Source organism: Erinaceus europaeus, chromosome 20 (assembly GCF_950295315.1).
Source record: "Erinaceus europaeus chromosome 20, mEriEur2.1, whole genome shotgun sequence".
Taxonomy (NCBI): domain Eukaryota; kingdom Metazoa; phylum Chordata; class Mammalia; order Eulipotyphla; family Erinaceidae; genus Erinaceus; species Erinaceus europaeus.
In genome coordinates, this window is record NC_080181.1 from 24,275,531 (window position 1) to 24,292,284 (window position 16,754).

General features: G+C 46.1%; 1 protein-coding gene across 2 annotated transcripts in view; it reads right to left on the reverse strand.

Annotated features, from left to right (window-relative positions):
- The window catches only part of ACAT1 (acetyl-CoA acetyltransferase 1), a 30,725-nt gene extending 21,940 nt beyond the window's left edge, over positions 1-8,785 (reverse strand). The window contains exon 1 of one of the 2 annotated variants that reach the window (XM_007539323.3): positions 8,614-8,785. In XM_007539323.3, the coding sequence (XP_007539385.1) occupies positions 8,614-8,685 (72 nt within the window). In that variant the 5' untranslated portion in view covers positions 8,686-8,785. The remainder of the gene's footprint in view (positions 1-8,613) is intronic. The other variant, XM_060180119.1, reaches the window with a different exon arrangement.
- Positions 8,786-16,754: the final 7,969 nt, after the last annotated feature.

The following is a 16,754-nucleotide window of genomic DNA, read 5'->3' on the forward strand; positions in this document are numbered from 1 at the left end:
GCCCAGCTCCCGGATCTGGAACGTTTTAGAAGTAGAACCAGCCACTGTATTCTGTTCTGTCTTACAGTAAAGAAACTAAAGTTGGGGAGGGATGGGGCACACAGTGGCACACTGGATTAAGTGCACATAGTATGAAATGCAAGGGCCCGAGGCAAGGATCCTGGTTTGAATTCCTGGTCCCCCACCTGCAGGGGTAAAGCTTCATGAGGTGAAGCCAGGCTGCAGGTGTCTGTCTCTCTCCCTCTTTTTTTAAAATCTTTTTTAAATTATCAATATTTATTGGATAGAGACAGCCAGAAATTGAGGGAAGGGAACATAGGGAGAGACAGAGAGACACCTGCAACACTGCTTCACTACTTACCTCTGCAAGTGAAGACCGGAACCTCGCACCATGGGCTCAATCCTGGGTCCTCGCACATTGATTTTAACATGTATGCTCAACCAGGTGTGCCACCACCTGGCCCCTTTCTCTCCCTATCTCCCTCCCCTCTCAATTTCTCTCTGCCCTAGCCACTAAAAAAAAAAAAAGAAAAAGAAAAAACGGCCACCAGGGGCAGTGGATTCGTAGTGCAGACAGTGAGCCCCAGTGATAACCCTGGAGGCAAAAAAGAAACTAAAGTGCCTGCTTTAGTTTAGAGGCTAAACTGGGATTTCAAATCCAAGCGGTCTAGCTCATTATGCATGTCTATAAGCACACCAGAGGCTAGGACGAGGCAAAGCAAGATGTCCCCAGAGTATTCTGAGTCCACCAAACTAAAATACCTCTGTCATATTTTTTTTGGGGGGGGTAATGGTTTACATTAAATACTGTTGATACATGCGCAAAATTTCTCAATTTTCTGCAAAACACTCTTACCCCCAGCCTAGATCCTCCTCCACCATCATTCACCAGGACCCGAAAGCCCCTCCCACCCCCACACCCTCCAGAGTCTTTTGCTTTGGTGCAATACACTAACTCCAGTCCAAGTTCTGTTTTGTATTTTCCCTTCTGCTCTTATTTTCCAACTTCTATGAGTAAGATCACCCTTCTCTTTCTGACTTATCTAACTTCAACATGATTCCTTCAAGCTCCACCCAAGATGAGGTGAAGGTGAATTATTCTTTATAGCTGAGTGGCATTCCATTGTGTATATATATCACAACTTTCTCAGCCACTCATCTGCTGTTGGATACCTGGGTTTGCTCCCAGGTTTTGGCTATCACAAATTGTGCTGGGGCCTCTTTTTTTTTAAAGTTTTCTTTTTTTTTTTTTTTGGAAGGTGGGATGTTGGAAAGATAGCACATAACAGTTATACAAAAAGATTTTCATGCCTGAGGTTCTGAAGCTCAAGACTCAATCCCCAGTACCACTATAAGTCAAATCTAAGCAGTGTTCTGGTTAAAAAAAAATCAACCACTAGGATTATCAATGGGACTTGGTGCCTTTATACATGATTCCACAATTCCTAGTAGCTACTTATTTTCTATTTTCCCTTTTTCTTTTCTGTTTTTGAAAGAGAGGGAATGGGTGAGATAGGCAGAGGCACCGAGGCATTGCAGCACTGCTAGTGAAGCACTGCAACCCTCCCATAGCTGCAGGTGAGGAAGGGTGCTGGGCCACACATGGCAATGTGCTGCCCACCCACCCTCTGAGTCTGTCTGTCTGTCTGTTCATGTAGACTAGGTAGGTGAAAGGGAACCAGAGCACTGCTTTAGGACATGTGATGTCAAGGATCAAACTCTGGACCTCATGCTTAGTAAGTCCAAACAAGCCTGTCTGTACTTGGCCCTCATTTCGCCCTCACACCAAAGGTCAGTGACATCCAGTCATAGCTCTTCTACTTGTTCGCATAGGATCCAGACCCTCTCATCTAACAGCTCCCAAGACAGACCCAGGGCTGGAGAGATGGACAGATAGCTAGTACTATGTGTAGCACAACGGATTTTTTAATATTTATTTATTTATTTATTTTCCCTTTGTTGCCCTTGTTGTTTAACATTGTTGTGGTTATTGATGTCGTTGTTGGATAAGACAGAGAGAAATGGAGAGAGGAGAGGAAGACAGAGAGGGGGAGAGAAAGATAGACACCTGCATACCTGCTTCACCACTTGTAAAGCGATTCCCCTGCAGGTGGAGAGCCGGGGTCTCCAACTGGGATCTTTACACCTGTCCTTGCACTTTGTGCCACATGCGCTTAACCCACTGCGCTACCGCCGGACTCCCTTTTTATTTTTTAACCAGAGTACTGCTCAGCTCTGGTTTATGGTGGTACAGGGATTGCACCTGGGGACCTGGAGCCTGAGGCACGAGAGTTTCTTTTTTTTTTTTCCTCCAGGGCTATTGCTGGGCTCGGTGCCTGCACCATGAATCCACCGCTCCTGGAGGCCATTTCCCCCCTTTTTGTTGCCCTTGTTGTTGCAGCCTCGTTGCGGTTATTATTGCCATTGTTGACGTTGCTTTGTTGTTGGATAGGACAGAGAGAAATGGAGAGAGGAGGGGAAGACAGAGAGAGAGTGGGAGAGAAAGATAGACACCTGCAGACCTGCTTCACCTCTTGTGAAGCTACTCCCTTGCAGGTGGGGAGCCGGGGGGCTCGAACTGGGATCCTTATGCCGGTCCCTGCGCTTTGCGCCACGTGCGCTTAACCCACTGCGCCACCACCCGACCCCCTGCACGCGAGTTTCTTTGCATAACCATTACACTATCTACCCCCACCCAGCACAAGACACTTCCATGCCTGAGGTCCCAGAGGTCCCACATGCAATCTCTGGCATCACTATAACCTAAAGCTCACAATGCTCTGTAAACACACACCCGAACCCCAAATTCAACTTGTCACTTCCTTTCTACCCCCAAATCTATTCCCCAGTGACAACCAAATCTCCAAATCACACTCAACTCCTCTTTCAGTTCCTCACAGCTAGCCAGTCACTAAGCCCAACATAGGATTGTCTTCAGCTGGATATTGCTCCTGATTTGCCTTGTGCTTGGCCCAGGTTTGAGGTAGTTCCCACTGCACTGGAAGAGGTTTTGGTGTAGTGGTGGTTTTCACTGTCTATACCTGACAAAGTCAGCCCAGCAAAGACCAAAAGAATAAAAATAAAGGGAGTTGGGCAGTAGCGCAGCAGGTTAAGCGCAGGTAGTGCAAAGCGCAAGGACCAGTTTAAGGCCCCCGGCTCCCCACCTGCAGGGGAGTCACTTCACAAACAGTGAAGGAGGTCTGCAGGTGTCTTTCTCTTCCCCTCCTCTCTCCATTTCTCTCTGTCCTATCCAACAATGACAACATCAATAATAACTACAATAATAAAACAACAAGGCAACAAAAGGGAATAAATATAAAAAAAAGAAAAATTAAAACAAGAGTCTGGGCAGGGTTAGATTGCATAATGGTTAGGCAAACAGACTCTCATACCTGAAGTTGCAAGGTCCCAAGTTAAATCCCCTACACCACCATAAACCAGAGGTAAGCAGTGCTCTGGTAAAAATAAATAACAAAAAAAAAAAAAAAAAAAAAGAGTCTACTGCCATGCTCTCTTGAATCTGTCCATTTCTTGATTACCACCACATGCTGATTACTCTCTGGGTCTAAGTGAAAAGGCCCAAGAACCAGGTTCAGAGATTGGCAGAGTGGAATGCCAGAGAAACAGCTCACTAGGGTTGTTCCTTGCTGTGAACAAGGTCCAGCTGTCTCTCTTTCTCCCTATCTCCCCTTCCCTCTCAATGTTTCTATTTAAAAAAAAGAAACATTTATCCATTAAGATTGAGTCAACCAGGAGAATAATAACCTTTCTGTTTGAATTCAGAATTTGATGTAGGTCCCAAGGCAGAGCACAGGACTTGCATGCCTGCCTGAGGCTCCTGGCTGGATCCCTGATGTTGTCTGAGTGCTCAGTCTACTCCTGTATAACATAAAAGAAAGTAAAATGAAGCTTTAAAAGAGCTGGGAGTGCTCTGGGAGGTGGCAAAGTGGCTAAAGCACTGGACATGAAAGCAGGGAGTCCTACATTTTACCTGGGCATAGTCTGTGCCAGAGAAGTGCTCTGGTTCTATCACCGAAATAAATCCTTTTCTAACTGCCACCAAGCTTATATCACTGGGGCTTGGTGCCTGCAGGACATATCCACTACTTCCAGTTGTTTTTTGGGGGTTCCCCCCTTTTAATAGAGACAGAGAAATTAATTGAAGGGGGTGTAGAGGAAAAGAAACACTTGCAGTCACTGCTTAACTGCCTGTGAACAGGTGGGGACTAGGGGCTTGAACCTGGGTCCCTGCACTCAACTTAGGTATGCCATTACCTGGTCCTTCTTTCCTTCTTCCTTCTTCCCCAGAGCACTGCTCAGCTCTAGCTTACGGTGGTGTGGACTGCACCTGGGAATCAGAGCTCAGGTATGAAAGACTCTCCATGACCATTATGCTCCAAATTTTTTTTTCCTTTTGCCACCAGAGTTATCACTGGGGCTTAGTATCAGCACTACTAACCCACTGCTCCTGGTGGCCACTGTTTTCCTTTCTTGAGAGGGATGGGGAAATTGAAAGGAAGAGACATGCCTGCAAACCTGCTTCACCATTTAGGAAGCGTGCTCCCTACAGGTGAGGAGTAGAGGCTCCTCGAACCCAGGTCCTTTCACATGATAACATGTGCACTCAAATGGGTGTACCACCACCCAGTCCCCCAGAAAAGAGTTGAGAACAAGTATAAGTACTGAGGAAGTATAGCCACTAACACACACATTAAGGCTGTTAAGACGAGGAAGTAGAGTCACCTGCCAAGCAAAGGAAGAGCCAAAGGAATGTGTTGACACTGGCAGAAACGCATCAAAACAGAAAAAGGAGATTAAAAAAAAAAAAAAAAAAAAAGCCTGTCTTCTCCCTTCTAGCTTTCCATCCACCACCCTCAGAGTCTGAGCCCAGCCAGAAGTCTCGTGACAGATAGTGACTCTGGTGCCAGCCAGGGTCAGCCTCCCTGCAACACAGAACAGAGAAATAACCTGGGGGCAATGGTCCAGGACTGGCACAATTAGGGACTTTTTTTTTTAAAGTCTGACTACTAAACAGCAGAACGAGAGTTTTAAGGAGCAGCTGGTTGTTGGTGGGGAGTCAAATACAGGTTTTTTTTTTTTATTTTTTAATATTTACTTTTTCCTTTCATTGCTCGTTTTTTATTGTTGTAATTATTATTGTTGTTATTGATGCCATCGTAGTTAGATAGGACAGAGAGAAATGGAGAGAGGAGGGGAAAACAGAGGAGGAGAGAAAGATAGACACCTGCAGACCTGCTTCACCGCTTATGAAGAGACTCCCCTGCAGGTGGGGAGCCAAGGGCTTTGCTGGGAAATTGTGCAGATGTGGTCTAGCTTGGCAGGGCCCACAAACCACCCTATTTCCATGCTAGTGTGGCCTGTCCCTTTATCTACATACCAATCTTCTGCATTGTCTTATAAATGATTAAAGGTCTCCTTCCTAGGTCCCCACAGGGTGTTGCTGGTTCCCACCAGCTGAAATCCTGGCAACGGTTGCTAAGGAAGCCCCTCCCACTTATGGTATTATAAAAGCCACTTCAGTTTCTGGTTTCTTGCTCTTCAGCGTCCCGACCTAGAAGAGGTCAGGCATGCAGACCAAGAGGTGGACACTGGCCATTGCGGTTGGCTCCACGTGGCTTAACCCGCTGCACTCACGCCGGACTCTGGAGCACCCGCATGAATAAAGATTTATATTGCTACCGCCACGAGTTTGGTTCCTGGGTCATCTCTCCTGCCCGCGACACAAGCCCAACAGACCTTGAACCGGGATCCTTATGCTGGTTCTTGTGCTTTGCACCATGTGCACTTAACCCATTGCGCTACCGCCGACTTCCTCAGATACAGTCTTAAAGGGGCTGGGTGGTGGCACACCTGGCTGACTGCATGTTATAATGTGCAAGCCCCCTAGTTCAAGCCCCTGGTCCCCACTTGCACGGGAAAAGCTACATGAGTGGTGAAGCAAGGCTGCAGGTGTCTCTCTGTCTCGCTCTTAAAAAATATATTTTTGTATTATCTGCATTAATTTATTGAATAGACAGCCAGAAATTGAGAATGGGTGAGATAGAGGGAGAGACACACCTGCAGCAGCTTTCCCCCTGCAGGTGGGGACTGGGGGCTTGACCCTAGGTCCTTACACATTGTAACATGTGCAAGCAACCAGGTGGGCCACCACCCAGCCCCTCCCTCTTTATTTTAATGAATCTTTTATTTATTTATTGGATAGAGACACTGGGAAATTGAGAGGGGCAGGGGAGATGAAGAGGGAGAGAGACAGAGAGATACCTGCAGCCCTGCTTCACCACATGTGAAGCTTTCCCCTGTGGGTGGAGACCAGGCTTGAACCTGGGTCCTTGTGCACTGTAATATGAGCTCTTAACCAGGTGCACTATCACCTGACCCCTCCCTCCCTATCACACCTCTCCCCTCTCGATTTTCTGGCTGTCTCTAACCAATAAATAAAGATTATTTTTAAAAATGTTTTTAAAAAGTCTTAAAGTCAAGAAGAAAATAAATCACTGGTGGTATTCTTCAGCCAAGTAGCTCAGAAATGGATGAAGTGATGAAGATTACTCCCTTATAAGAAAAAAGTGGTTATAGCTGGAAGGGGAGCATGCTGAAGTCAATATGGGTTATTGATCACTATGAGAGCTTGTGTGTTTGAAGGCAAAGGGGCAGAGCCAGAGTAATGGGTAAGAGGTCAAGCTCTGCTCTACAAAATGGCTGAGAATACTGACAATCCTATTAAAACAAATAGGTTTCCATTCATGACCATCAATTCAAGTAATAATCAAACCACCTGATTATTAGAGTTCAGTAAAACACCAGAGCTGGTGTGTGACCTGCAGCTTCATTTTCCTCATCAGTAACATTTGAGTTTAACTGTACACAATTAAGTTGTGAGTTAAGTGCTGGGAGAGGCCTTATAAGATGGAACACTTTCCTCAGTGTTATGTAAAAAACAAATAAATAAAAATATGGGGCTGACCTGCTAAAGCACACACTCACCATACACCAGGGTCTGGAACCACCTGCACCACGCGAAGATTCAGGAATGGTGAAGAATTGCTGTGTTCCCTCTTTCTTCTCTCTCTGTCTCTAAGTGATCTTGAAACAGGAAAGCCCTCCTGGGAGAGGTGGAGTTGTGCAGGTGCAAAGCCCCAGTGGGGAAAAATTATATATATGGCTCTCCACTTTTTTCTCTCTTTTTTAATATTTTTAATATTTGTTTATTCATTTATTCCCTTTTGTTGCCCTTGTTTTTTTAATTTTTCTTAAATTTATCTTTTTGTTGCTATTGTTTTTTATTGCTGTAGTTATTATTGCTATTGTTACTGATGTCATCGTTGTTGGATAGGACTGAGAGAAATGGAGAGAGGAGAGGAAAACAGAAGGGGAGAGAAAGACAGACACCTGCAGGTGGGGAGCCAGGGCTCGAACCAGGATCCTTGTTCCGGTTCTTGCTCTATGCTATGCACTTTTTTTTTCATGCACATTTTTATACACCGTTTACCGAGTTCAACACAGCAACCATTTCCTTAAAGATTTACTTTCTCAAAGAGCAAGAACCCGAGCACCGCTCTGACCCACAGCCTCCCGGCTTCTGATAGAAAATCCGCTCACCCTTTGCGGTTCCTTAGGCCTTTCCACAAAACCAAGAGAAATGCTGATTTTAAAAAAAAATGTTCGGGGGTCGAGCTGTACCGCAGCGGGTTACCAGTGTAAGGATCCCGGTTCGAGCCCCCGGCTCCCCACCTGCAGGGGAGTCGCTTCACAAGCGGCAAAACAGGTCTGCAGGTGTCTTTCTCTTCTCCTCTGTCTTTCCCTCCTCTCTCCATTTCTCTCTATCCTATCCGGCAACAACAACATCAATAACAATAATAATAGCCACCACTGATGAAAACAACAAGGGCAACAAAAAGGAAAATAAACGAATATTTTTAAAAAGTTCGTCTTTGCTGGAAGCCGACTGCCCACCTTTACATTGTATTTGTCAAAAGTTCCACGTTGCTTTTTTTTTTTTTTTTTTCACAATCTCTTGCCTCACGAGGCTTCTGCTCGCGTTGCCAACACACCAGTTGGGCAAGTAACAGCCCAGCCCTGGGCCCACATCCAGATAAAACCGCGAACATCAAGGCTCCCCGCCGCCGCGGGTCCGGCCCGTAGTCCCAGAGGCGCCTGGGCTCCGGCTGCGACTGAACCGCATGAGGCGGCGGCGTCCCCGGATACCGCGAGACCCCGCGACGCCGAGACCCGCGACGCCGAGACCCCGCGACGCCGAGACCCCGCGACGCCGAGACCCCGCGACGAAGGGAGGACCCGCCAGGGGCTCCACAACAGCTACACTCTTAGGCCTCTCAGAGCGTCTCCTCTCGCGAGCCCAGGGGGCCTCCTGCGGGAGAACAAAACCCCCAGAACGCGGCCGGGTTTGTCCGAAACGCTCGGGCCGCTCCCTCAGCTACGTTCGGGACCCGCTTCCGTCTCCCCGTCAGGCGACGCCCCGGCCGGTAGGCGGACGAATCGAGCCCCGCGGGGTCGCCTCTACTCCGTCCCGCAACGCCTCCTGCGGCTACGCAGAGATGCAGGCCCGACGCCGCCGGGGCGGAAAGCTCTCACCTGCAGCAACCTCCGCAGTAGGGGTGCGCGCCCGCGGACGCCGCCGCGCAGAAGAGCCGAGAGCACCGCCATGGTCGCCGGACGCGGGGGGGACTTAAAGCGCGAATGCAGAGCGCGGCGCACTGCTCTCGCGCTTCATGCCTCGCGCCTGACCCCGCCCCGCCCCCTCCAACTCCTCCAAGGGCGGCGGAGGCCCGCGGCTATTGGCTCTCAGCCAGGGGGCGGGAAGGGGGCGGGGCCTGGCGCCCAGAAGCTGCAGTAATTTGACAATTTTGACGAATTACAGACGTGGCAGCTGAGCTCTTGCACAAGCCCAGGAGCACCTGACGCGCTGGGTTCCCCATTTTACCGCTTCCGACCTTGGAGGCCAGAGTTTTTTATATGTCACTTGACCCTTTTTCCCTGTGCTGAGCCTGCTTTTCTTACACCCGTAAGATACAAAGAAGGCTCATGAATATATGTCTGAGCAATTCAATTTGCTTTACTCCTCCTGAGAGAGGTGAAAACAGGCCCGATGGCTCTGCACCATTTCCAATGCGTTCTGGGCAATCTGGTATGCAAGTACAAACTACCAGTGAATGGCCTCTCAGGCCCCAGTTAACTTTCATTCTATGAGATATTTAAATATATATATATATATATATATTACATTCATTTAGTTATTGGATAGAGACAGCCAGAAATGGAGAGGGAAGGGGGAGGGAGAGAGGGAGAGAAACAGGGACCATGTGGTGGAGCACCTGGCTAAGCACACACATTACAATGAGGTCCCTGGTCCTCACCTTCAGGGGTTGCAGGTGTGTATCTCTTTCTCTTTCCCTATCTTCTCCTCCCTTCTCAATTTATCTGTTTCTATCCAATAATAAATAAAAATATTAGAAGGAAAGAAACACCTGCAGCACTTGCAAAGTCTTCCCTATGCAGGTGGGGATGGAGGCCTTGAACCTGGGTCCTTCCTGGGTCCTTTACATTGTAACATGTGCCACCACCTGAACCCTTTAAATTTTATTTATTATTTATTATTGGTTAGAGACAGCGAAATTAAGAGGGGAAGAGGAGGGATAAAGAGACAGAGACACATGCAGCCCTACTTCATCACTAATGAAGCTATCTTTCTCCCTGCTGGTGGGGACTCGGGGCTTGAACCTGAGTCCTTGCACACTGTGATATGTGTACTTAACCAAGTGCGACACCACCTAGTCCCATTTACTTTATAAGATTTTTCTCCCCCTCCAGGGTTATTGCTGGGGCTTGGTGCTTCACTGCAAATCCACTGCTCCTGGAGGCCAGTTTTTCGTTTTTGTTGGATAGGACTGATACAAATTAAGGGGGTAAGATAGAGAGGGAGAAAGACAGAGAGACACCTGCAGACCTGATTCACCACCTGTAAAGCGACTCCCCTGCAGGTGGGAAGCCGGGGGCTCGAGCCAGGGTCCTTATGCTGGTCCTTGCGCTTTGCGCCACGTGCAATCAACCCGCTGAGCTACAGCCTGACCCCAGCCTGACCCCGGGAGACTAGTTTTTCTTTTTTTATATTTATTTTATTTATTTTTTCCCTTTTGTTGCCCTTGTTGTTTTATTGTTGTAGTTATTGTTGTTGTTGTTGTTGGATAGGACAGAAAGAAATGGAGAGAGGGAGGGGAAGACAGAGAGGAGGAGAGAAAGATAGACACCTGCAGACCTGCTTCACCGCCTGTGAAGCGACTCCCCTGCAGGTGGGGAGCCGGGGTTCGAACCGGGATCCTTATGCCGGTCTTTGTGCTTTGCGCCACCTGCGCTTAGCCGGCTGTACTACAGCCCGACTCCCAGGGAGACTAGTTTTTCAAGGATGGCCACACCCATTCCACAAGCTCATTTTTCAGTGAGGCTGACACTCCTCCCAGGAGGTGGAGTCAGAGTCCCTCCCCTTGATCTGGAAAGGGAATCTTGACTGGTCTGCCAGCAGAGCTCAGCAGAGGCTATGCATGTGACTTTCCAGACTAGAGGCAGCCAGATAAGTGGGTAAAAAGTCCTCAGATGATTCCAGCCCTTAGCCTACAAGCCTTCCAGCTGACACAATGAATCAAGAGACAAGCCACTGAAACAATGAGAGGAAAATAAATGGCTGGGGCATGGTAAGGGGGCATCTAATTGAGTGCCAACATTATCATGCACAAGGACCTGGGTTCAAGTGCCCAGTCCCCATTTGCAGGTGGGAGGGGTGGAGTATGGAGAACTGGGAAGCTTCAAATGTAGTGAAACAGTACTGCAGGTGTCTCGCTTTCTCTCTGGCTCTTTATCTCTCCGTTTCTGTCCTATCAAAGTAAATAAAAACAAAAGATAATTAAACAATGAACACTGTTTTTAAGCTACTGTTTTGATATTATATGTTTCATGTAGCAAAAGACAAAGACAGTAGCCCCATATTTAATGTCCTAGCCACCCCAGGCTGCTTCCTGAAAGCAGTGTGTGTTACAATGCCCAAGGACCCAGGTTCCAGCCCCTGGTCTCCACCTATAGGAGCTATGCAAGTGGAAAAGCAGTGCTGCAGGTGTCTCTCTGTCTCTCTCCCTCTCTATTATTCCCTTCCCTCTTGATTTCTGTCTCTATAAAATAAAGATAATTATTTTTTTTTAAAAAAAAAGGTTTACAGCATCAGTTTGTCTAATCATAAAATCTCACTAATTTTCTTTTTATTTATTTTTAATTTCTTTACTGGGGAATTAATGTTTTACATTCAACAGTAAATACAATAGTTTGTACATGCCTAACATTTTCCAGTTTTCCATATAATAATACAATCCCCACTAGGTCCTCTGTCATCCTTCTTGGATCTGTATTCTCCCCACATACCCACCCCAGAGTCTTACTTTGGTGCAATACTCACTAAATTTCAATCCCCCACACCACCATAGGCCAGAGCTGAACAATGATCTGCTTTAAAAAAAAAAAAAATCTCACTAAATTATGAACTATTATTTCTTATTATTATGTGATAGGATAGAGAGAAATTGAGAGGAATGGGGGAGACAAAGTGTCTTGAACCTGGGTCCTTTGGGATGTTAATGTGTGCGCTCAACCAGGTGTGGCCCCGCCCAGTTCCTCTGAAATATTATTATCCACACTGCATAAATACAGAAACACAGAGACAGAAAATATATAATGTGGGGAGTCGGGCGGTAGCACAGCAGGTTAAGTGCTGGTGGGGCAAAGCACAAGGACCAGCATAAGGCTTGCAGTTTGAGCCCCTGACTCCCCACCTGCAGGGGAGTCGCTTCATGGGCGATGAAGCAGGTCTCCAGGTGTCTTTCTCTCCCGCTCTGTCTTCCCCTCCTCTCTCCATTTCTTTCTGTCCTATCCAACAACAACGACATCATAACAACAATAATAACGGGAGCCGGGTGGGTTAAATGCAGGTGGCGCAAAGCGCAGGAACTTGACTTAAGGATCCCTGTTTGAGTCCCCGGCTCCCCACCTGCAGGGGAGTCGCTTCACAAGTGGTGAAGCAGGCCTACAGGTGTCTATCTTTCTCTCCTCCTCTCTATTTTCCCCTCCTCCCTCGATTTTTCTCTGTCCTATCCAACAACAACGACATTAATAATAACTACAGCAATAGAACAACAAGGACAACAAAAGGGAATAAATAAATACTAAAAAAACTATCTTTATGGGGGCCAGGTGATGGCGCACCTGGTTAAGTGCACACACTACAGAGCGCAAGGAACCAGGTCCAAGCCTCCGGTCCAACCTGCAGGAGGACAGCTTCACGAGTGGTGAAGCAGGGCTGCAGGTGTCTCTCTCTCCATCTCTATCTCCTCTTTCTCTCAATTTCTCTCTGTCTCTTATCTGATAAAAAAATAAAGTTTTAAAAAAACTATATAAAAAACAATAATAACTATAACAATAAAACAACAAGGGCAACAAAAGGGAATAAATAAATAAATACATTAAAAAATATAAACTATATAATGTGTTCAAGATCTAGAGCCAGCAGTAACAGTGCTGTAATTTAAACCCAAACTGGGGCCAGAGGAGACAGTATAGTGGTTATGCAAAGAGACTTTCATATCTGAGGCTTCAAAGTCCCAGGTTCAATGCCCTGCACCACCATAAGCCAGAGCTGATCGATGTTCTGATAAAAATAAATAAATAGAGCAGGGGTAGATAGCATAATGATTATGCAAAGAGACTTTCATGCCTGAGGCTCCTAAGTCCCAGGTTCAATCTCCCGCCCCACCATAAGCCAGAGCTGAGCAGTGCTCTGGTGTTTCTGTGTCTTTCTCTCTCTCAAAAATAAAATAAATAAAATACTTTAAAAAATAAATAAATAAATAAATAGACTGAGTGTTGGTGCACCTAGCTGAGCACACATATTCTAAAACGGAAGGACCTGGGTTCTAGCCCCTGGTCCCCATCTGCTTTGCAAGTGGTGAAGCAGTGTTGCAGATGTCTCGCTGTCTCTTTCCCTCTCTATCTCCCCCTTCCTCTCAATGGCCGTCTCTATCAGTAAATAAAGATAACAAAAAAGTAAAAGAAACATTACCTCAAAAATGTATTTAAAAATTAATTAATGAATTAAACCCATACTGCTTTAATATTAGGAGACACTTGTCTTAAAAGTACAGAGACAGTAGTCTGGGAGGTGGCTCAGTGGATGAGGCATTGGACTCTCAAGCATGAGGTTCTGAGTTCAATCCCCAGCAGCACATGTACCAGAGTGATGTCTGGCTCTTTCTCTCTCCTCCTATGTTTCTCATTAATAAATAAATAAAATCTTAAAAAAAAAAGTACAGGGACAGCTGGGAGTTGGGCAATAGCGTAATGGGTTAAGTGTAGGTGGCGCAAAGCGTGAAGACAGTCAGCCTAAGGATCCCGGTTCGAGCCCCCGGCTCCCCACCTGCAGGGGAGTCACTTCACAAGCAATGAAGCAGGTCTACAGGTGTCTGTCTTTATTCCCCTCTGTCTTCCCCTCCTCTCTTGATTTCTCTCTGTCCTATCCAACAACGACAGCAATAATGATAAACAACAAGGGCAACAAAAGGAAAAAAATAGCTTTCAGGAGCAGTGGATTCGTGGTGCAGATACTGAGCCCCAGCGATAACACTGGAGGCATAAATAAATAAATAAATATGGGTATTAGATTCACAATACAACAAAGATTTTTGTAACCCATTATATTATCTCCCAAAAGTAACTGTGGATGTGACTTTGCTTGGAAATCTTCAAATGAAATTATTACTTTTTAAAATATTTTATTCACTTATTAATGAGAGAGATAGGAGGAGAGAAAGAAAGAACCAGACATCACTCTGGTACATGTGCTGCCGGGGATTGAACTCAGGACCTTATGCTTGAGAGTCCAACACTTTATCCATTGCACCATCTCCTGGACTACCAAATGGAATTATTTTAAGATGAAAGTATGTGGGATTATGATAAAGCCTAATTTATTTGTTTGTTTATTTATCTTATCAGATCATTGGTTTATAGTGATGCTTCAGATTGAACCTGGGATGTCTGATGCCCACATGAAAGTCTGCTGCGTAACCAATGTGCTCTTTCCACAGGACTAGAGTCCTTGTAACAGGAGAGACACACTGGGAGAAAGTCTTATGGAGACCAGGCAGAGACTAGTGTGATCAAGCACAAAACAATAAATACCAAAGAATTCAGAAACTACTAGAAGGGAAGAGGGTAAACGTGAAATAGATTCTGAGAATCCAGAGAGTTCTAAATAAGAAACTTGGGTAAGAGCAGCTAGCATGATAGCCCTAAGGACTGAGGCTCCAAAGTCCCATGTTCAATCCCCTGCCCTACTACAAGCCAGAGCTGAGCAGTGCTCTGATAAACAAAATAAATGAATATATAACTAAATTTGAACCTTCTGATACCTAAATTTCAGACTTTTTTTTTTTTTTTTGCTTCTAGGGTTATTGCTGGGGCTCAGTGCCTGCACTATGAATCCACTGCTCCTGGAGGCCATTTTTTCCCGTTTTGTTGCCCTTGTTGTTGTCATCATTATTGTTGTTGTCACTGCTGTTGTAGGATAGGACAGAGAGAAATGGAGAGAGGAGGGGAAGACACAGAGGGGGAGAGAAAGATAGACACCTGCAGACCTGCTTCACCGCCTGTGAAGCGACCCCCCTGCAGGTGGAGAGCCAGGGGCTCCAACTGGGATCCTTATACTGGTCCTTGCGCTTCGTGTCATGTGCGCTTAACCCGCTGCACTACCACCCGACTCCTGACAATATACATTTTTTATAGATTTATGTGACGTGATCTGGGATATGGTGCAGTAGATAAGATATTGAACTCTCAAGCATAGGGGGCAGATTGATGAGTGGTCAAATAATGATGCAGATGGCTCTCCACCTCCTCCTTCCCCTCAATTTTCCTCAGTCCTATTAAATCAAAAAGAAAACATAAAGGGTGGAGAAGATAGGATAATGGCTGTGCAAAAAGATTTTCATGCCTGAGTCTCCAGGGTCTGTTTCAATCCATCAAATTTCTTTAAATTAGAGCTGGGGGGGTCAGGCGGTAGCGCAGTGGGTTAAGCGCACATGATGCAAAGTGCAAGGACCGGTATAGGGATCCCTTTTTCCCCAACCTGCAGGGGGGTCACTTCACAGGTGGTGAAGCAGGTCTGCAGGTGTCTTTCTCTCCCACTCTCTGTCTTCCCCTCCTCTCTCCATTCCTCTCTATCCTATCCAACAACAATGACATCAATGGCAACGATAATGATAACCACAATAATGGTTAAAAACAACCAGGGTAACAAAAAGAAAAAAAATGGTCTCCAGGAGCAGTGGATTTGTGGTGCAGGCACCGAGCCCTGGCAATAACCCGGGAGGCAAAAAAAAAAAAAAAAAAAAAACAGAGATGAGCATTCATCTGGTATAAAGGAAAAAAAAGGAAAAATGACCACCACAGGAGCAGAAGATTTGTCCTACAAGCACCAAGCCCCAGCAATGATGCTGATGGCAACACAAAAAAAGTTTTTATTCATTAGTGAGAAAGAGAGGGAGAAAGAACCAGACCACCACTTTGGCACATATGATGCCACACGTTGAACTCAGGACTTCATGCACCACTTCCTGGGCCACAGCCAAGGCTTTTAAAATTTTTATTTCTGGGACCGGGTGGTGGCACACTTGTTTGAGCACATGTTACAGTGCGCAAGGACACAGATTCAAGCCCCTGGTCCCCACCTGCAGAGGGAAAGCTTTGCGAGTGATGAAGCAGGGCTGCCGGTGTCTCTCTCTCTATCTCCTCCTACTCTCAATTTCTGGCTGTCTCTATCCAATAAATAAATTTAAAAAAATTTTTAATTTTATTTCATTTCTCCATTTATTTATTTTATTGCAACCAAGGTTCAGTGAGGTTCAGTGCCGGCATTACAAATCCACTGCTCCTGGTGCTCTCTCTCTCTCTAACTGGAGCACGGCTCAGCTCTGGCTTAGGGTGTTGCAAGCATTTTGGAGACTGTCTTTGCATAACCATTATGCTCTCTACCCCTGCCCTTCCTTTTTTTTTAAATTTATTTTCTCTTTCTGTTTTATTTGAGTTGGAGAGGAATTGAGAGGGAGGGGACAGAGAGGGGGAGAAAGAGAGACACTTGCAGCCCTGCTTCACTGCTCATGAAGCATTCCTCTTCCAGGTGGGGGTCAGTGGCTTGAACCCAGGTCCTAGCATCTGTCTCTCTCTCTCACTATCTTCCCCTCTCCTCTCAATTTTCCTCAGTCTTACCAAATCAAATAAAAATAAAACATAAAGGGCTGGGCAGATAGCACAAAGTTTATGCAAAATACCATCATTCCTGAGGCTCTGAGGTTCCAGGTTCAATGCCCAGCACTACCATAAGTCAGATCTGAGCAGTATTCTGGTTTCTCTTGCAGTGTCTCTTTTTCATTAAAAATACATAATAAGGGGAGTTGGGCAGTAGCACAGTGGGTTAAGCACAGTGCAAAGCACAAGGACTGTTGTAAGGATCCCAGTTCGAGCTCCAGGCTCCCCACTTGCAGGGGAGTCACTTCACAGGTAGTGAAGCAGGTCTGCAGGTGTCTTTCTCTCCCCCTGTCTTCCCCTCCTCTCTCCATTTCTGTCTGTCCTATCCAACAACGATGACATCAATAACAATAATAACTACAACAATAAAAAACAAG